Genomic DNA, 21,331 nt, shown 5'->3' on the forward strand with positions numbered 1-21,331 from the left:
AATACTGAAAGACTTCTAGGGGTGCATAAGATTAAAAAGGTTGAGAAACCCTGCTGTAAATAGAACAAATAAAAAAGATAAAAAAAATTGATGAATAAATTGTCTATATATAATCTTATCCAGTACCTGTATTCTTGTACCAGTGATGATTTGTCTATTCTAGGCTACCCAAACTAATTACATAAAGTTAGTAATACCATCGCCATCTGTTTCTGAGTTCATTGTTATTACAGTATTTGATTTCTGCTTCATTCTCTCATTTTATTCAAGCTAAACTTTTGTATCTCATCTACATCTATACTTGTTCCAGTTCTTGCACTAGTGTATGATTTGTCTAACTCATTCTATTCCTGCTTAACTCTCTAACTCTAATCTAATCAGTAAGCCTATGATTGTACTAACCTGTATCTGTTTCACTCCACCCTAGCTCAACTCTCTAACCTATCTTCTTGTCTGACCTACCTCTTCTCTCAATCTCTAGGTAACAAAACGACTTATTCTAATTACAGTTGAGGATTTATTGAAGCTGAATGGACATAATCTGGCACCTCACATGTTATAGTTCCTTGCAGAAGAAAGAATAATGTAGTAGTATCGTTAGCAGCTTGATCAAAACAGCTGGATGAATGGCGATGTAGCAGTATTTCCTCTAAGCCTCCTTGTCTCATTTAATTCAGCATAGGATAGAGAATTCTTAGTAATTTCTTCATTCATCACCCCTGTTGTCTAAGCTTCCTCTTTTTAATTCAGCATAGCATTGGTTTTGCCCTTTAATATTATTTGTTGTCTGTTTGTCTTGTTCGATTCGGCATAGGAAAAGTTTTAGTTCACTCCTCTCCTTGACTGTTTGTGTGTCTGTCTCTTGGTTAATGTTACCACTGGCAATCACAAAGCCATCCTAAGTTCACGACATTTATCTGTACTTTGTTTTCTCTCTCCTTGTAAATTCTGAGTGGAGCATGTTATTGCATCACTCTCTATTATCCTTACAAGCAATCACGCACACACACACACACAGTCCGGTAGCTCAGTGGTTAGAGCGCTGGCTTCACAAGCCAGAGGACCAATTCCCTGGCTGGGTGGAGATATTTGGGTGTGTCTCCTTTCACGTGTAGGTGGTGTTCACCTAGCAGTGAGTAGGTACGGGATGTAAATCGAGGAGTTGTGACCTTGTTGTCCCGGTGTGTGGTGTGTGCCTGGTCTCAGGCCTATCCGAAGATCGGAAATAATGAGCTCTGAGCTTGTTCCATAGGGTAACGTCTGGCTGTCTCGTCAGAGACTGCACAAGATCAAACAGTGAAACACACACACACACACAAGGAACTATCATCACTATCATTACTACCATCTTTTTTACTATATCCTCAGCTATGTGATTCCTCTTTTATCATTAAAGGTTTCAATACAACAAAAGAGACATAACTTTCATACTCTTCTATTTTCATTATCATCATCCTCATCATCTCTCCTCAGGCACAAATAATTAATTAACATCATCAGCCACACAAAACAACAATAATGTATCATCACTTCTATTAATTGCTCTCTCTCTCTCTCTCTCTCTCTATTACAGTACATATCAAGAAACATTCTTTCACTAATGTCTAAGTAACATAGAGTCGGATTAGTCTTGTCATGTGCATCATCATGTTGTGTGTATATTTGTCTGTGTCCTAAGCTCCTGAATGCTTGTCTAATAAATGTGTTCTTACCACCAGTGGAATGATGTGTGTATGAGGCTGCAGTGGTTTGTCTGGGCCATCCTGTGTGGGACTGCCAGCCTGGTATAATGATGGATAGATAGATGTATGTATGGTGTATGTTCATAGATGGTGGTGGCTGTTGTTTTGGTGTCTAAATAGTGTAGCCTAGCATCTCCTTAGTGGGTGTTATCATAAATGCTGTTATGAGCAATGTTTATCCTGTTGAAAGGACTGTGGAAAGAAGTCGTGGGAAGTGGAGAAATTTACACATTGTGGGCCTCGGGAAAGGAATTACTAAAAAGTTATGTGGAATACCAAATAAAAAGAAGTGGGAGTGTAGAAAACACTACAAAACAGTTCTAGGACAAAAATAAATAAATGAATAGATAAATTAATAGATGTATAAATAAATAAATAAAAAATCTTAAATAAATAAATAATAAATAATAAAAAAAAAATAAATAAATAAAAAGAATAAATGAGGGGGAAAATCCTGAGAAAAGTATCAATGAGGCAAAAAATTATTGGAAAATAAATGTGAAAGGTGGAAAAAACTATCAATTAAAGTAGTGATGGAGGAGATTGATAAAAAAGCTAAACAAATCAACCATGACAAAAAAGGAACTGACAATAAAAAAAGTAAGAGAAAAATAAAAAAACAAAGTATAACCCAAATATACACTGACTGAAGTGTAGAATAACTGAATGGTGATGCATTATGTCAGTTTGCACTGGGAAGGGTTAAGAAAGAGTGCTTCCTCTCCCACTGAGACTTTACCGTCAGCCAGAACTGAGCTACAGTCTGCAAGCCACAAGATATGCAACGAGCCACAAATACACTCACCCACTAAGAGTCATGAAAAAAAAAATAAAATAAAATAAATAAATAAATAAAAATAAATAAATTAGAAAAAATTAAAATAAAAAATAAACACTGAAAGAGATCTTATGAATCATGGAGACCTTAACAAATCCATATCAGTAAACACTGGCATGTCTAAGACAAGGACCTGCCAGAAGGGAGAGAGAAGATGAATGCAACAGCGTTTGTCCTGAGGTAAAATCTTGTATCCCATGAAAACAGAAAGTAAAGTATGTCAAGCAAATAAAAACATAGCTATGAAAAAAAAAAAAAAAAAAAAAAAAAAAAAATAAAAGATAAGCCACCCTGAAATGCTTTAACAATCATACACACACACACACACACACAGTAGTAGCAGCAGCAGCAGCAGAAGTAGATGCAGTAGTGGCATTAACAGTCTTGCATTTCATCAGAGGTGGCTGTCAATGGAAGTGACTGGTGAATGGAGTTGGTGGTGTACTGGGAGCAGAGAGGGCAGTGTTAGTGGGAGCAGCAGGTGTGGGGCGGGTGTGGATCAGAGGAGGGTGCGGGAAAGGCCTCCGTCCCGCCCTGAGCCCACAGCCGCACTCCAGGCAGCCCTCACACCCTCTACCGGATGGAGATGAGGCCAGACTGGAGAAGCTTCTGAATCTTGGAGGCAATGTCTGGGTTCTTCAGGTGACTGGAAGGAGAGAAAGAGAGAAACAATAACATCAACAATTTTCTTAGTGAGCACAACTTGTTAAAATATGAAATCAATAAAAACAAATAACAATAAGTATATGAATTAATTAATAAACCAAAGGAAAAAAAAAAAGGCACACAATATTCCAATAGCCCATGAAAAAAAACCACCACCACAACATTCTCAACCAACACAACTTGCAAAAAAATAAACAAGAAAATAAAAAAAAAAATAAATCAAATCACACAAATTAATGAAGAAACTAGCCAAACAAAACAAAATACAACACAAAACATTTCAACAACTAACATACCTCTCTGAAAAGACTAAAACAAGTAAAAAATAAATAGCCAACATATAAAATAAAATAGAATAAACACAACCTATCAAAAACACACACAGAAAAAAATAAAATAAAATAAAATAAATAAATAAATAAATAAAAAATAAAGTAAAATAATATAAAAAACCCACAAAAATAAATAAAATAATATAAAAAATAATTAAGTAAAAAAAAAAAAAAAAAAAAAAAAAAAAAAAATAACTGAACCAAGAAATCTCGTTCCTCAAAACACAACCGTTGCACTTCGGAAGACTCCAGCAAAGATCAAAACACAGCTTGGTACTCACTCCTGAAGGGCTTTGGGGTCGGTCTGCATCTGTTCCAGGATCATGCGCATGGCCGGGTCTTTGAGGATCTGCTGCACCTCAGGATCAGCCATGGCCCTCTTGCGCACCTGATGAGGAGATGAAAGGAGTGTTAGGGACAGGTGTGGTAGTAGTAGTAGTAGTAGTAGTAGTAGTAGTAGTGGTGGTGGTGGTGGTGGTGGTGGTGGTGGTGGTGGTGGTGGTGGTGGTGGTGGTGGTGGTGGTGGTGGTGGTGGTGGTGGTGGTGGTGGTGGTGGTGGTGGTGGTGGTGGTGGTAGGGCAATCCACTACCTATCTTTTCCTGTTTTAGTGCTTTTTTTTTTTTTTTTTTTTTTGTGTGTGTGTGTGTGTGTGTTAGTGCACTGTCTTATCTTTCCTCTATTTCAATGAGTATAGTAGGTTGGTAATGGTACAGGAAACAGAAAAAAATATAGACCCTTATTTTTCTTCTACATCTACATAGAATACCCTTTTTCTTCTTATTTTCCTTCCTGTAACTTTTTTTTCTTCCTTTGTTTACTTCTTACACCCTCCCCTATCTTCTCTCCATCTTTATGTAACAGCCTATTTCCTTCTCCATCTACATACAAGACACTTTTCTTCTTAGTTTTCTTCCTGCAATCTTCTTTCTTCCCTTTCATTTGTTTTTCTCCTACATACAACACCTTTCTCTTTCCATTTTCTTGCGTACAATCTTCTTTCTTCCCTGCATCTCATCACTCGCCTCCTCCTCTCTACCCTTCTCCCAGCAGTCTTTCATCTCTACCCTCTTCTTCCCTATCATCAATCTTCCTGTAGCTCTTAATTGTACTCCTCTCCATCCTTCTCATCCCTTCTCTCACTCTCCCTGCATCTTCTCACTACTCACCTCCTCTCCATCCTTCTCTCCCATTCCTTCATCTTTACCCTCCTCTTCTCTCTCATCACCCTTACTGTAGCTCTTCATTATACTCCTCTCCATCCTTCTCTTACCTGCCCTCACTCTTCCTGCATCTCCTTTCCACTCACTTCCTCTCCATCCATCTCTCCCTTTCCCTTACTCCCTCCAGTCCTTCATCTTTACCCTCCTCTTCCCTTTCATCACTCTTCCTCTAGCTCTTCTCATATCTGCCCTCACTCTCCCTGCATCTCCTCACCACCCACCTCTTCTGGGTCGCTGTTCATGGACATCATACACTCCCTGAAGCCGTCCAGAGCGTCCTGGCAGTTGGGGTCAATGTCGATGGCCTTCTGGTAAGCATCCTGGGCCTTAGAGTACTGCTTCAGCCCCTGCAGGATCTTGCCTTTGCGAACATGCCCCTTTACTGTGACGGGAGAGAGAGAGAGATAGGGTGAGATGGTGATGGGGGAGCTGTAAATGATGATGGTGATGGTGATGGTGATGATGATGGTGATGAAGATGGTGATGGTGTGTGTGTGTGTGTTTTGTTTTAACTATTTTTGTATGTGATTACCGTTCTGTATGTCTGTTTGTTTTGTAACTTTATATAACACTGTGGTCAATAAACTATGCACCAATCTATCGTGTTTGACCTTTTTTCATGTGTTTGGGTAATTACGGGTATTTTTTGTCTTTTAATGTTTTGTGGTATTTTGGATGTGTTTGGATGATATTTTGCAGTTGTTTTGTGTGTTTGGATGTTATTTTATGCTTTTGGGTGTGTTCGGATATATCTAAAGTTTGTTTTGGACATTTTGGATGTGTTTTGGGATATATTTAGCAGTTTTGGAAGTGTTCTGGCTAGTTTTGGGTAAATTTTTTTAGACATTTGTCTATTTGTTTTGCTCTGTTTTAGAAGCATTTCTGGGTGTATTTTGCAGTTTTAGATGTGTTCTGACTTGGTTTGGTTTTGAGACTTTTAAGGTATTTTCTGTTTTAAGTGTATTTTGTAGTTTTGGGTGTGTAGCAACTTATTTTGGAGGAAAGTTTTTAAAGATATTTCAATTTTTTTTTTTTTTTTTAAGTATATTTTGCAGTTTGGGGTGTGTTCTGACATATTTTGGGCAAGTTTTTAAAGATATTCAGGGCATTAATATTAGGTGAGTTTTTGGGTGGCATCAACCCACCACCACTCACTATTACCACTATTACCACCACCACCACCACCAGGACACACTCACCAAAGTCAGGCAGGAGTCGGATGCACTCGTCGCAGTCCTTGAGGCCCAGGTTGAACTCCGCTAGCTTTGTGTAGCAGGCGGCACGGTTACTGTAGATCTTAGCGTCATCTGGGTTGCGCTTGATGGCCTCTGAGTAGTGACGCACGGCCCCTGGGTAGTCGCCCTTGCGGAAAAGTTCATTGCCCTTTGTCTTCTCCTCCTCGGCCTTGGCGGGGTCAATGTATGCAAGCCGCTCCTGTTCCTTGATTAGCTTCTCCACCTGTGTGTTGCATAGTGTATGGCAGGTGAGGAAATGGTGGTGTGTTTGACTGTGTGTTGGGACGGAGGACAAGTAAGGTAATGGTGATGTGTATGTGTGTGTGTGTAATTCACCTCGGTTACCTGCTGGTCACCCAGCCAGTCTTTCCCATTACGGAGCGAGCTCAGAGCTCATAGACCGATCTTCAGGTAGGACTGAGACCACAATACACTCCACACACCGTGAAAGCGAGGCCACAACCCCTTGAGTTACATGCCGTACTTATTTACTGCTAGGTGAACAGGGGCTAAACATTAAGAGGTTTGCCCATTTGCCTCACCGCCCCGGGACTCGAACCCGGCCCTCTCGATTGTGAGTCGAGAGTGTGTGTGTGTGTGTGTGTGTGTGTGTGTGTGTGTGTGTGTGTGTGTGTGTGTGTGTGTGTGTGTGTGGCAGTGTTCAATTGGCAAGGTACTGTGACTCAAGGGGATATGCTTTGCTTCATACAAAGTCTCAAAACCAATCTACAAACACATTTTAAACAAACATCAAGAAAACCTGCCCCAAGAACTTTGCAAACACAAAAAAATAGAAAATGACCGACAGAGAAACTCTCATCAATGTGTATGTAAGAGAAGCACTGGCCAGGCAATGGTGAATTAATTGACAGATAAAATCTCTTCCTCACTTGAAGTAACTAGGAAACAGTCTCCACCTCACTTGTGTAGTGTGCCCTTAAACTCACCCATTTTCTTCCATACACTCTCAAGTCCCATGCTCTATTCAGTCACTCTTAAAAGTAATTTTTCACATGTTCCTGAATCTATGTCTACTCCCTACTAGCTTGTTTTACTTTCTTTCACAAAACCAACACATACATCCTTTTCCTCTTAATTTTCCCTTACACTTACACATCACAGACAAGTACATACATGCACACCAATACTATTATACCATATTTTGTTACTAGTCTTTTTAGGTATTAAGGATTTATAATGACCACTGTGATACTTTTGACATACCAAGCAAGGAAAATAGTACTCACTGTTGCTCATCATTAAGAGAAACCATAATGCTTAACTATCTAGCTAGGTTTGGTCAAAACACACCATTGATAGATATTCTTTCTGATTGCTCTTCGTGGATCAAACAGAGTGAGAACACTTGTTCTCTTTTGAGCAGTATGATAGACAGGATACTTCACAGGGTGGACAGTTACACTTGAACTAGTAACTAGTAGACAGCCAAGTGTTACAACCCTTCTTGTGTTTCATTCACTTAACCCTTTCAACTCAATAGACAGAAATTCACAACACTACAAAGTGTGAGGAAATTTTTATAAGCATCTACAGGAGAAGGGGAAGAAAAGAAAAGTTTCTGCAATTTCTGGGGACAAGTAAACAATAAGAAAAAGTGACAGAGTTCATTTCCCTCATTAACTTTTTTTTTTAAATATAAGATAATTTCCCCTCCTACATAAAAAAAAAATAAATAATGAGGGAAAGATGAGGCAGGTAAGAGTGAAGGAGTGAATCAATTAGTCAACCAGTGGACACTCACCTTGCTCAGAAGCTCCTTGGTTTCTGGGGTCCTGTGTTCCGAGAGAGACTTTTCATAGAACATCTTAGCCTTACCATAATCCTGCAAACACAAGCATGGGGAAGGAATTACATGAGTGCTCCAGAGAGAAAGATTTGCAATTCATGTGTGTGTGTGTGTGTGTGTGTGTGTGTGTGTGTGTGTGTGTGTGTGTGTGTGTGTGTGTGTGTGTGTGTGTGTGTGTGTGTGTGTCATTTCATTGTAGTATACAGAATCTAAGCTACATTTGTATTGTCTTGTTTCCATATTGATTCTTACTTAAACCTGAATGCAGTTTTGCTTGCACACATCACTTCATATACGGTTCACTTTAGGCAACAATACTTCAAATTCCTAAAGCTCAAGCATATAATATTTTTAGTATGTGTGCGTGTGTGAGTATGCTTTACCTTGAGAGCCTTGTACGCATTGCCAGTCCTAGTGAATGCTTTGGATATAAGCTTGAAGTCCGCCCTGTTCTCCCGGCCCACCTCCACCGCCTTCTCACAGGTACTGATGCACTCCTGGTACTTCTGCTGCTCAAAGAACACCGCTGGAAGGCAAAGCAAGGCAAGGGGTGTGACAGTGTATCCTTATTCTCTTTCCCTCTGCGTCTGTTTCTCATAGCTCCATTATTTACTAACCTGCCTATCATGGGTTGTTTGTTTTATTCATCACTCTGTTACTTTTGTCTTTCTCATTCTCTGTCATTCATTTTCTTTCTCTGTATGTTTTTACTTATTCTATGTTACTCTTTGCTCCTTCTCAATTTCTAACTAATTATTTTCTCTTGTTATTCTGCTTTCTAATGTCATGTTTCCCTGTCACTTCTAACATACCTGTCACTTCTAACATACCAAAACTTACACAAAAAATATATTAAACAAACTGTTCACCATTACTTCCACTTGCTGTACCTGACCATCTCTTCACACTTCATACTTTTCCTTCCAACAAATGTAGCAAACCTTCCACACACACACACACACACACACACACAGAGCTCCACCTACCAGCTTTGTTATTGAGGAAAGTCATGTCAGTTGGGTCAAGTTCAATGGCCTTGCTGTAGTGAGTTAACGCTGTCTCGAAATCCTTCTTCTTGTACGCTGCGTTCCCTGCTTCCTTCTCCTTCATGGCCTGACAGTGAGCAAAAATGAAGATTATACCACTAATTTAACACATCCTTGAGACACTTTTCTTACTTTTTCCCTACTCACTGCCCTGCCTCACTGTACATCTACCACTAAGGCACTAAGCATCCTGGTTGTAACACCTAGACCAACAAACCCAAAGAGAATAGGCCTTCTGTGGGGGTTCAGTCATCTACTCAAACCATCAACACTCCCTACACTGATCTGCTCGGGAGTCTTGTCCACATCCATCTTCTCCTCCTTCTGTGCTCGTGGTGAGGGTGTGTTCTTCGAGGAGGCAGTGCTGGTGGTGGTCTCTGAGGCGTCCTCCATCTCTGCTTCATCATCTGCACCAATCACATCCAGACCCATCATGACACTAATGCAGGTCAGCAGCCGTTTGTCGTGCATCTTTTCTCTGGGGATGGAGGGCGGCAGTGAGAGGTGATGCATTCGCGTGTCAGTGTGTGTGTTTGAAGGGTTAGTGTGTGTCTGTGCATGTGTTTGAAGGGTCAGTTGTGTATGTGTGTGTGTGTTTTAAGGGTCAGTATGTGTCTGTGTGTGTGTTTGAAGGGTCAGTGTGTGTCTGTGTGTGTGTTTAAAGGGTTAGTGTGTGTCTGTGTGTGTGTTTGAAGGGTCAGTGTATGTCTATGAGCAAACACCAATAAGATCAACATTGCCTCTTTACTGTTAGGACAATAAATAAGCAATGCTCCCACCCACCACTGACCACCAAAAGCAAAGGCTAACACAACACCTAAAGGTGAACTAACTTAACAAGATCGAACAACAACACAGACAAACCATCACACTGCAGGAGAATCTATGAATGTATGCATGTATGTATTTATGGAAGAATGTATGAATGTATATACTGCACATCTTAATAGCTCATGATTCTTCTGATGTCTAGTATTTTGTAGGAAAAAGTATGTATGTATGTATGTATGTATCTATGACACACCTTAATAGCTCAGGATTTTTTCTGATGTCCTCCAGTGTTTTGCAGAAGTCTGGGTCCTTCATGAAGTCTTTGGTGCGAGGGTTTGTCTTCAGCTTCTCAAAGGAGGCAGCGTCCTGGAAGGGTGACATGGACGGCCCCCTGCTGGCACTGGACTGTATCTGAGAGAGAGAAAGAGAGAGAACATTTGTCATTTCCTTAACCTTTTAAGTATCAGGGCACCTTTTCATATTTTGCTTACTATTTGATGATTTTATATAGCTTCAGAAACTTTTGTTGGGACTGAAATAGTGAAGACTCTGGCCGTTAATCCTCTGACCTCCACAGACCATTCCTAATACAAATATAATTGTTTAATCACACCCCAAAACTCAAGGTAAAAATGCATCCCAGTACTGAAGGGGTTAAATTGACATCTCTCATGAATGTCCAGAGCGTGTGTTTTGCATTTCTCAAGTTTTTTTTCAAACTTTTCAGAATGTGTGTCTTATAATTCTAATGTTCCTGTTCCCTAAATTTCCTGAACTGAAGCCTTGTATTCCTCACATCTTTCATAATGTTTTGGGTGTTTGTTTGGAATTATAGGTTGCTTTTGTATTGTTTCTTGGGGGCAATGTTTGTGAGTATTTTGGGTGAGTTTAAGATTTCTTTTTTCTTTTTTTTTTTTGTGTGTATGTGTGTGTTTGAGCATTTTAAGTCTGTTAGAGGCATTTTGAATTCTTAAGAGCCTGTTGGGTGTATTCAAGTATGTGTTTAGGTATGTCTGGTGCATTTTAGGCATGTTTTAACACATGTTTAGGATTGTTTGTATTGTTTTCAGTGTATTTGAGTTATTAATGGCATTTTGAGTGTGTTCATGTATTTCTTGCATTGTTTGAGGCCCTTAGAATGCATTTTTTTGGGTGTATTTTGCAGCATGACGAAAATCTAACTCTCTGAGACCTACATGGGAACTGGCATCTAAGTAGGCTGTTTTGTTTAATCGTTTTAGTTACCTTTGGCCAGATTTTCCCCTCTTACATGAAAAAGCGAACCAAAATAAGATAGCACAAATAACACCTGGCTAGACTTACCCTTCTCTTACTTTCCGTGAGTCCCTCTTTGAGTTGCTGGTTGTTGGGGTCCAGGGTCAGGCCGCTCTGGAAGGCGTCTGAGGCTTGCTGGTTACGCTGCAGGTAGAGCAACGCTGTGCCCTTTCTCGAGTACCCCTGGAGGAGAGGTGGAAAGTGGGGGAGTGATAGTAGTTGTGTGATTGGTGACTTGCATGGTGTGTGGTGGTGGTTTGTGATTAAAGTGACTTGCAAGATGAGTGTGTGTGTGTGCATGTGAGTGAAGTTTATTGAAGTGTGTGTGTGCATATGAGTAGTTTGTTGAAGTATGACATCATGGGGGAGTGGTTAGGTGGTTAGAGTGACTTGAGAGATAAATGAATGTGAGTGTGTGTGAGTAGTTTGTTGAAGTGTGGCCTCATGGGGGAGTGGTTGGGTAGTTAGTGACTTACAAGATGGGTGTGTGTGTGAGTAGTGTTTGTTGAAGTATGGCCTCATGGTGTGTGGTAGTGATCAGAGTGACTTGGAAGGATATAAAAGTGTGTGTGTGTGTGTGTGTGTGTGTGTGTGTGTGTGTGTGTGTGTGTGTGTGTGTGTGTGTGTGTGTGTGTGTGTGTGTGAGTAGAGTTTGTTAGAAGTGAGTGGAGTAATTTAAGTGCTGTTTATTCTTAGAAGTGACTGATGAGAGGACGTTGAAAGGATGTGGTGTTGGTAAATGCCTTGTCATCAAAGTGCTTGATTAGATTAGGTTATATCCAATTAGTTTCCATAAGTTAGGTCAAGTTAGGATAAGTTAATATCAGGACAAATTAAAAGTTGTGAAAAATAACAAGGGTGATAATGAACAAACATTTACCCAGAAATCTAAATAGAACACTGTCCATATAAGGAAATAGCCAATCTTTATTATTCTATTTGTATCATATTTTCTGACCGTGGAAAAGACATGTAGACAAACTAGATAAACAATAATGAAATAACCAACACTTCTCAAAAACACAAAACACACAAAAAACAAACCACACTGACAAAACAATAACAATGAAAAAACAATAACAAACCTCAACCTCCCCCAAAAAAAAAAAAAAAAAAACACCACTACCACCACCACCACCAGCACATCCCTCACCTTGGGCCAGTCCGGCTTGAGGCGCACTGTGGTCTCGGCATCCTCCAGGGCCGCATCATACTTCCCCTGCTTGGCGTATGCTGCCGATCTGTTGGAAAGAGGAGGAAGTGGTGTTAGTCAGCGCTGGACCACCACTAAACACTACTGACAAAACCACACCACTACACCACACCACACCACCCTTACCACTGCCAAAACCAAACCATACCACATCACACCACACCACCATTACCACAGCCAAAACCACATCACATCACCAAAGCCAAAACCACACCACTACACCACATCAAACCACCATTACCACAGCCAAAACCACACCACACCACCACTACCACTACTAACAAAACCACTATCACAACCACCATTACTACCACACTGCTACCATTCACAACTACTCCTATCATCCACTGCAACCACCTCCACTGACAAAAACCACACCACACCAGTACTCACAGCCAGGGAAGGGAAGGGAAGGGAAGAAGAAAAGAAAAGAAAAGAAAAGAAAAGAAAAGAAAAGAAAAGGGAGGGAGGGAGAAAGGGAGGGGGAGAGGAAGGAAGGAAAGAAGAAAGAAAGAAAGAAAGAAAGAAAGAAAGAAAGAAAGAAGGAAAGAAAGAAAGAAAGAAAGAAAGAAAAAAAAGAAAGAGAGGGAGAGAGGAGGAAGGAAAGTATAAAAAAAAAAAAAAAGGAAGGAAGGGTGGGAGAAAAAGGAAAGGAAAGAATGAAAAAAGAAAGGAAGAAAGAAAATGATAGAAAACAAACAAAAACAAGACAAAAACAGGAACAACAACTACACACACACACACACACACACACACACACACACACACACCACAATGACCCACCTGTTGCTAAAGAGAACATGGTTGGTGGCGTCGAGGTCGATGGCCTTGGTGTAATGCTGCACAGCCTCGTCCAGCTTGCCTGCCTCCATGCACACATTGCCCTGCTCCTTCAGCTGCTGCACCTGAAGACAAGGTACATGTCCACATCACTCACAGAATTTAAAGGGAAAAGTCTCTGTGTGTTTGTTTGTGTGTTTTGATGTGTGTCAGTGAGTGTTGTGGTGTCTGCCTGTCTGCCTGTCTCTCTCTCTCTCTCTCTCTCTCTCTCTCTCTCTCTCTCTCTCTCTCTCTCCCTTCAATATTTCATTTTACTATCTGTGTAGTTGAAGTTACAAAGGTTTTAATTTTTTTTTTCTACAGACACATCAACAAGATTTTTTTTTCATTATTCTTATGGTTGTATTGACAGATTAACAATATTTCTACGTCTCTGCCTCCAAGAGAGTCTAGTTGAAAATACATAGGTTTCCAAGAGTGTTTTTTTTGGGTTCTAGTGACAATTTAATGAGATTTATGTATTCTTATGGTTATAGTGAGATTAACAAGATTTCTACATTATTCTCATGGTTGTAGTGACAGATTAAAGAGATTTCTACATGATTAGTGAGAGAAACAGTCTTGAGAACTCGTCTGATCACCTCTGTGGCCTTCAAAAACTATTGTAGTGAGAGAGCAGTGTTTCAGATCACAGTCCTATATGTTGTCATGTATATTCACACATACATCCAATAAAAACAAGCACATGTATACACTAACATGTGTTTGTTTTCTACCGCATGCATACACTCTCACTCTCTCTCTCTCTTACTCAAACACACACACACACACACACACACACACACACACACACACACACACACACACACAGAAAAGAATATATACATACACACATAAAATACTTATAAAGTCAAAATTGATAGAGGATATAAAGTCTCTCTCACACACACACACACACACACACACACACACACACACACACACACACACAGAGAGGAAGGACAGCCAGAATAGGGTGAAAAACAAAGATAGAAAAAAAAAGGAAGAAAAATAAATAACAAATGCAAAAATGGAAAAAAAAAAGAAAGAAAAGAGAAAACAGGACAGAATAAGTGAAGTTTCTGCAGTGTGTCACAAAAAGATGGGAAAAAATTAAGGCAGAGATAACACAGGATGAAACACTCACAACCTCATTCATCTTACATTCCAAATCTATATAACAACTTCCTCCTTCTCTCTCTCTCTCTCTCTCTCTGGAAATGTCAAATATTAGGGAAATAAAGTGGTGGTGTTGTATATCATCATCATCTCACTGTTCTTGTCCTCATAACACAACAAAGAAACACACTCAGAATAGCATGACTACACACAAACACCATGAGATCTATAACACAAAGAGGAAGGTTAATAAAGCAAGCTGTTTGACTATTTGAGAGAGAGAGAGAGAGAGAGAGAGAGAGAGAGAGAGAGAGAGAGAGAGAGAGAGAGAGAGAGAGAGAGAGAGAGAGAATAAAGAAAAAGCAAAACAACTAATCACAAGAAAACCAAGAATGTTAATACAGAAAACTGAGATCAAAGAAAAAAAAAAGGTTAACACTAATATAAAAACAAAACAAAACAAAACATACAACTTTGGTTAGCACACCATTAGAGAATAAAAAAAAAAAAAATAAATAAATAAAAAAAAAAATTTAAAAAAACTACAAAAAAATTTACAAAAAGACTCCAATAAGATAGTAATTTTCCTGGCACATTCATCACAGCTTCCCAGTCCCATCATGGAGCAGTATTCCCCTGGGTTGAGAGATAAAGAGGAAGGTTAACCTACATAAGGGGGAAGGTTAACCCACTAGCTAACATCCAGAAGACTGTCCCAGCAGCCAGCACCAAGATCTCACTGACCCATCAACCAAAGTAAGAGGGAAGAAGCAGAAGAATAGAAGAACAGGAAGACTAAAGAAGAGATGGAGAGAAAGAGAGAGAGAGAGAGAGAGAGAGAGAGAGAGAGAGAGAGAGAGAGAGAGAGAGAGAGAGAGAGAGAGAGAGAGAGAGAGAGAAACTGAGAGATGGTAAGAGAGAATAACTAAAGATGGTTTTCAGTGGAGAGGAGGTAAAGAAAAAAAAAAAGAAAGAAAGAAAGAAAGAAAGAAAGAGAGACAGGATATGAAGTGCAGAGGACGACAGAGACAGACTATGAGGAACAGCTGAGGTTATCAATCAATCTTAGAGTCTACAGTGAGTGAGGGAGAAGTAAACACAAACCACAGCAGAGCAAACACCAAGCACCTTATCTATCATGGTGCCAAACTATAAACACACTCATCTATCACTCAGTTGAGAGAGAGAGAGAGAGAGAGAGAGAGAGAGAGAGAGAGAGAGAGAGAGAGAGAGAGAGAGAGAGAGAGAGAGATAATTTAAAATATTCGAGAAATGGAGATGTAAACACATACCACAAAGATGTAGTAAAAATAAAACAGACAAACCCTTCCCCCCAACACCAACACTACAGTAAGGGTGTGCAAGACGCTGCACACCACACACCCCAACACAGAGAGGTTATGAACACCGACACACACACAAACCCACACACAGTCCACCAACCTTGCCATCCATACACGGCGTTCTCTGTTCATGGGGTCAATGTGGGCATTATTCTGATATCCTCACTACCACAACATTGAAACAACCAGGATGCCAAAACAGTGCCTTGGTGATGCCTTGGTGACATTAACCTAACCTAACAAAGCCTCTTATCTGTGCCTTTCTTAGTTATAACCTCCTTTTCACTGGTCTCAACATGGAATATAAGATTCAAATAGACTTCTGTGGGCTGTCCTTATAGTCAGCATTAAGTTTTATATATGTAGAATGAGCTGGACTAACTCTTAAGATGTAAAGATTGGAAACTCATGGACATGGAAAGAAAATATTCAAGCAAAGAGCAAGATTAGACATCAGAGTGTATTCCTTCTGTAACAGGGTGGTGAATCACTGGAACAGCCTCCCAGACAATGTGATAAATGCTAAATCAGTTTGTGAGTTTGAAAGAAGATTAGATGATGCATGGAAAGATGGAGAACAAAGATTTGATTATACTGAAAAAATAGAGGCTTGATCACAGGCTTGACCACATGACCATAAGATCTAGAACATGTAATTTGGAGCTGGAGTCACGGGCTTGGGTAAATTTGCAGTTTCAACCAATATACCCTATCTTATATTTTTTTTTCCCTAGACATAAGCTTGGGGACCTCCTGGGAAACCTAACCTCACCTGGTTAGCCACCCTTAGCTCCCAAACCAGAAAAATACAATGAAAAATAGGAAAAAGGTAGCTAACCTTCTTATTTATTTCTGACAGGGTAAAATGGGATTAGAAATGCTTGTAGAAGTGTGATCTAGACCATGAGAATGTGTATAGTGACGTGTGGTGTATTGGCTGAAACTGCAATAAAATAATATACCCAGGCTTGAATTGGCCTTTCCCAGGAGTCACTACCTTTAGTCCACTATCCAATGAGCCATACTGTTAAATACATAATGTGTGTGGGTCTTCATTGCTGTCACATGGGTTAATAGAATCACGGTCTTCATTTAAGGGACAGGTTAGGTTTGTGTTAAATTTATTTCAATTCGCTAGTTTCAAGAATGTAATCCTTCATTCAGTTTTGTCACAAGAGTTTGCATTGAGTTTCACCACAGCAGTCTGAACACTGTGCTGCTGCTTCACCAACTACAGAGAGAAATTTGCTAAAATGTGGATAGCTTGGAGATAAACAAAACAAACATACACACAAATGAACACCAGAAATACACAGATATAAATATAACTATACACACACACACACATACAAACGAACACCAGAAATACACAGAGATAAATATAACTAGACACACACACGCACACACATATACGCACCGCACGCACACACACAGTCACGTTGCCCACACACACACCCTTTATCTCCTCCGCACCAGCTTCCAGGAGGGCCAGTTCACAGTACCTTGGCGGCGTTGTCAGTCATGTCTGGGAGTGCGGTGGTCCCGGGTGTGCTCCTGACGTGGCTGTGGCGGAGTTAGTGGTGTGGGTGAGGCGAGGGTGCCGCGTGCTGCTGCTCAAGGGAAGGCTCTCGAAACACAACAACAACTAGAGACCGCAGGACACACCTCACTCATATTTTTCCTTTCTACACTTCATCTTCTTAATTGAATTGATCTGTTTACATAATTCGTATCTGAAAAAAAATGATTGTATTTACTTAGTTTTTTTTTTAGGGATATTTTGTCTATAATGACTTGCACTCCACTTTGTATTATATGCAAGTAAAGAGAAACTTGTATACAATTTGTAGTTTACAGTCTGGCATTTGAGTATTGTGTACAAGACTATCTATTATGACTACATGCAGTAAATTTCCTTGATATTTCGTCATATATTTTTACAAAGTTTTATTCCACTTCTAGATCTTTCTGGTACATTTCTTCCAGTCTTAGTTATTTATTCCAAATTTTTCTTTCCCTAACTGGATTGAAACAAATAAGATACTACATCCATTTGTAAAGGAAGGCGAAAAATAAATAGAGAAAGCTATAAAGAAATCACTACAAATACAAAGATCGCTGGCACGCACTTGTTTTCATTCAATCTCCAGAAATTTCCACACACAATCTCCTGAAATTTCTGTATGCCTTTCAAGTGACACCCAGAAAATGCAATACTTGGCCAATACCACGCATCATGTATTTCTTTCTTTTTTTCCTTCCATTCATCATTATTTTTTTTCTTCTTCTTTATATTTAATTGATTTACTCTTCCATCACTCACACACTCAGATATTCTCGATTAATCCCCCACCTCTCTCTCTCTCTCTCTCTCCATACACACACACAAACATGCATTTTTTTTTTCCTTAGTAGTAGAGATCGAGGCTGTGGCCAAAGACAGCACAAAAGGAAGAGAAAAGTCCCACTCAATATGGCCGTCCCTAAAGGAAAGAGTGAGGGAGTTTGATGGATCTCCCAAAATATATATTAGTATCTTGGGACCTTCCTCGTGAAAGAGTTCAAGTCAGAGGCTGGGGGAAATAATGAATCAAGCCAGAGAGAGAGAGAGAGAGAGTGTCTAAATACTGGTTTACTCTTGCATTGGAGAAATGGATAAAAGCAGGTAGGGAGTTTAGAGTTTACCAGTGAAGGGGACAAAAGACTGAATACTGGTTACTTTTTTTTTTTTTTTTTTTTACGTAGGGAAGAGGGCCAGCCAAGGCAAAAAAAAAAAAAAAAAAAAAAAAAAAAAAAAAAAAAAAAAAAAAAAAGGTCCACTTGAGTGCTGGCTCTCTAAAAGTGTAAAAAGTGCAAAAACCATCAGCCACAGTAGGGGAGCAAATGCCTCGATACCTCCCACTTAAAAGGAGACAAGTTGTAGGAATTCAGAAATACAGATGCAGGAAGGAAGTTTACCAGTGAAAGGGATGAATGACTGAGAGTACTGGTTAACTCTTGCATTAGAGAGTTGGACAGAATAGGGATGAGAGGAAGAAGAAAGCCTTGTGCAGTGAGGCTGCAGGAGGAGGGGAGGCATGCATTTAGCAAGATCAGTAGAACAGTTAGCATGAAAATAGCGATAAAAGATAGAAAGAGATGCAACATTTCGGCGGTAAGAAAGAGGCTGAAGACAGTTAGTCAGAGGAGGAGAGTTGATGATACGAAGCTTTCGATTCCATCTTATCAAGCAAAATTGTGTGACTGGAACCCCCTCAAACATGTGAAGAGTACTCCATACAGGGGCGGATAAGGCCCTTATACAGAGTAAGCAGTTGGAGGGGTGAGAAAAACTGGCGGAGACGCCTCAGAACACCTAACTTCATAGAAGCTGTTTTAGCAAGAGATGAGATGTGAAGTTTCCAGTTAAGATTATGAGCAAAGGACAGACCGAGGATATTCATTGTGGAAGAGGAGACAGTTGAGTGTCATTGAAGAAGAGGGATAGTTGTCTGGAAGGTTGTGTCGAGTTGATAGATGGAGGAATTGAGTTTTGAGGCATTGAAAACTACTAGATTTTCTCTGCCCCAATCGGAAATCTTAGAAAGATCGGAAGTCAGGCGTTCCGTGGCGTCCCTGCGTGATCTGTTGACTTCCTGAAGGGTTGGACGTCTCTGAAAGAACGTGGAAAGATGTAGGGTGGTATCATCAGCGTAGGAGTGGATAGGGCAAGAAGTTTGGTTAAGAAGGTCATTAATGAATAATAGAAAGAGAGTGGGTGACAGGACAGAACCCTGAGGAACACCACTATTAATAGGTTTAGGAGAAGAACAGTAGCCGTCTACCACAGCAGCAATAGAGCGGTCGGAAAGGAAACTTGAGATAAAGTTGCAGAGAGAAGGATAGAAGCCGTAGGAGGGCAGTTTTGAAATCAAAGCTTTATGCCAGACTCTATCAAAAGCTTTTGATATGTCTAACGCAACAGCAAAAGTTTCACCGAAATCTCTAAAAGAGGATGACCAAGACTCAGTAAGGAAAGCCAGAAGATCACCAGTAGAGCGACCTTGACGGAAGCCATACTGGCGATCAGACAGAAGATTGTGAAGTGACAGATGTTTGAGAATCTTCCTATTCAGGATAGATTAAAAACTTTAGACAAGCAAGAGATTAAAGCTATAGGACGGTAGTTTGAGGGGTTAGAACGGTCACCCTTTTTAGGAACAGGCTGAATGTAGGCGAACTTCCAGCAGGAAGGAAAGGTAGAAGTCGATAGACAAAGTTGGAAGAGTTTGGCCAGGCAAGGTGCAAGCACAGAAGCACAGTTTTTGAGAACAATAGGAGGGACCCCATCAGGTCCATAAGCCTTCCGAGGGTTTAGGCCAGCAAGGGCATGGAAAACATCATTACGAAGAATTTTGATTGTAGACATGAAATAGTCAGAGGGAGGAGGAGAGGGAGGACAAGCCCAGAATCGTCCAAGGTGGAGTTGTGAGCAAAGGTTTGAGAAAAGAGTTCAGCTTTAGAGACAGAAGAGATGGCAGTGGTGCCATCAGGATGAAATAAAGGAGGAAAGATGAAGAAGTGAAGTTATTTGAGATGTTTTTGGCTAGATGCCAGAAGTCACGAGGAGAGTTTGAGTTTGAAAGATTTTGACATTTTCTATTTATGAAAGAGTGTTTGGCAAGTTGAAGAACAGACTTGGCATGATTCCGGCAGAGATATAAAGTGCATGAGATTCAGGAGATGGAAGGCTCAAGTACCTTTTGTGGGCAACCTCTCTATCATGTATAGCACGAGAACAGGCTGAGTTAAACCAAGGTTTAGAAGGTTTAGGTTGAGAAAAGAATGAGGAATGTACGCCTCCATGCCAGACACTAACACCTCTGTTATGCGTTCAGCACAAAGAGATGGGTCTCTGACACGGAAGCAATAATCATTCCAGGAAAATCAGCATAATACCTCCTCAGGTCCCCCAACTGGCAGAGGCAAAACGCCAGAGGCACCTTCGCTTTGGGGATCCTGCGGAGGGATTGGAGAAATAGGACAAGATACAGAAATGAGATTGTGATCGGAGGAGCCCAACGGAGATGAAAGGGTGACAGCATAAGCAGAAGGGTTAGAGGTGAGGAAGAGATCAAGAATGTTGGGCGTGTCTCCAAGACGGTCAGGAATACGAGTAGGGTGTTGCACCAGTTGCTCTAGGTCATGGAGGATAGCAAAGTTGAAGGCTAGTTCACCAGGGTGGTCAGTGAAGGGAGAGGAAAGCCAAAGCTGGTGGTGAACATTGAAATCTCCAAGAATGGAAATCTCAGCGAAAGGGTAGAGGGACAGAATGTGCTCCACTTTAGAAGTTAAGTAGTCGAAGAATTTACTATAGTCAGAAGAGTTAGGGAGAGATAAACAGCACAGATGAATTTAGTTTGAGAGTGACTGTTAAGTCGTAGCCAGATGGTGGAAAATTCGGAAGACTCAAGAGCGTGGGCACGAGAGCAAGTTAAGTCGTTGCGTACATAGACGCAACATCCAGCTTTGGAATGAAAATGAGAATAGAGAAAGTAGGAGGGAACAGAGAAGGGGCTACTGTCAGTTGCCTTAGACAGCTGTGTTTCAATGAGAAAAAGATGATGAGGTTTAGTAGAGGAGAGGTGGTGTTCCACAGATTGAAAATTAGATCTAAGACCATGAATGTTGCAGAAGTTAATGTAGAAAAAGTTGAGGGAGGTGTCAAGGCATTTGAGGTCATTAACAAGAGAGGCATCCGACCTGGGGACATTTCTGGTCCCCTCCCCAGAAAGGGACTCCGAGGCTGCATTAGGAAGATGGACATAAGCAGGCAGGGAGTTCTAGAGTTTACCAGTGAAGGGAACGAAAGACTGTGAATACTAGTTTACTCTTACATCAGGAGGTGGACATGAGCAGGCATGG

At 40.4% G+C, this 21,331-nt stretch overlaps 1 protein-coding gene across 1 annotated transcript; it reads right to left on the reverse strand.

Annotated features, from left to right (window-relative positions):
• Positions 1-1,419: 1,419 nt before the first annotated feature.
• Positions 1,420-17,084, reverse strand: LOC123502032 (stress-induced-phosphoprotein 1-like). Its single transcript, XM_045251186.1, has 13 exons — positions 16,930-17,084; positions 12,930-13,051; positions 12,087-12,174; positions 10,982-11,116; positions 9,912-10,069; positions 9,167-9,365; positions 8,828-8,954; positions 8,225-8,367; positions 7,797-7,877; positions 5,999-6,257; positions 5,021-5,181; positions 3,860-3,966; positions 1,420-3,226 (listed from the first exon to the last, which is right to left on the reverse strand). Exons 1-13 carry the CDS (start codon positions 16,948-16,950, stop codon positions 3,154-3,156), a joined length of 1,674 nt encoding a protein of 557 aa, XP_045107121.1. The 5' UTR covers positions 16,951-17,084; the 3' UTR covers positions 1,420-3,153.
• Between the last annotated feature and the right edge of the window lie 4,247 nt (positions 17,085-21,331).

The sequence above is a fragment of the Portunus trituberculatus genome, chromosome 10, assembly GCF_017591435.1.
Source record: "Portunus trituberculatus isolate SZX2019 chromosome 10, ASM1759143v1, whole genome shotgun sequence".
Classification (NCBI taxonomy): Eukaryota; Metazoa; Arthropoda; class Malacostraca; order Decapoda; family Portunidae; genus Portunus; species Portunus trituberculatus.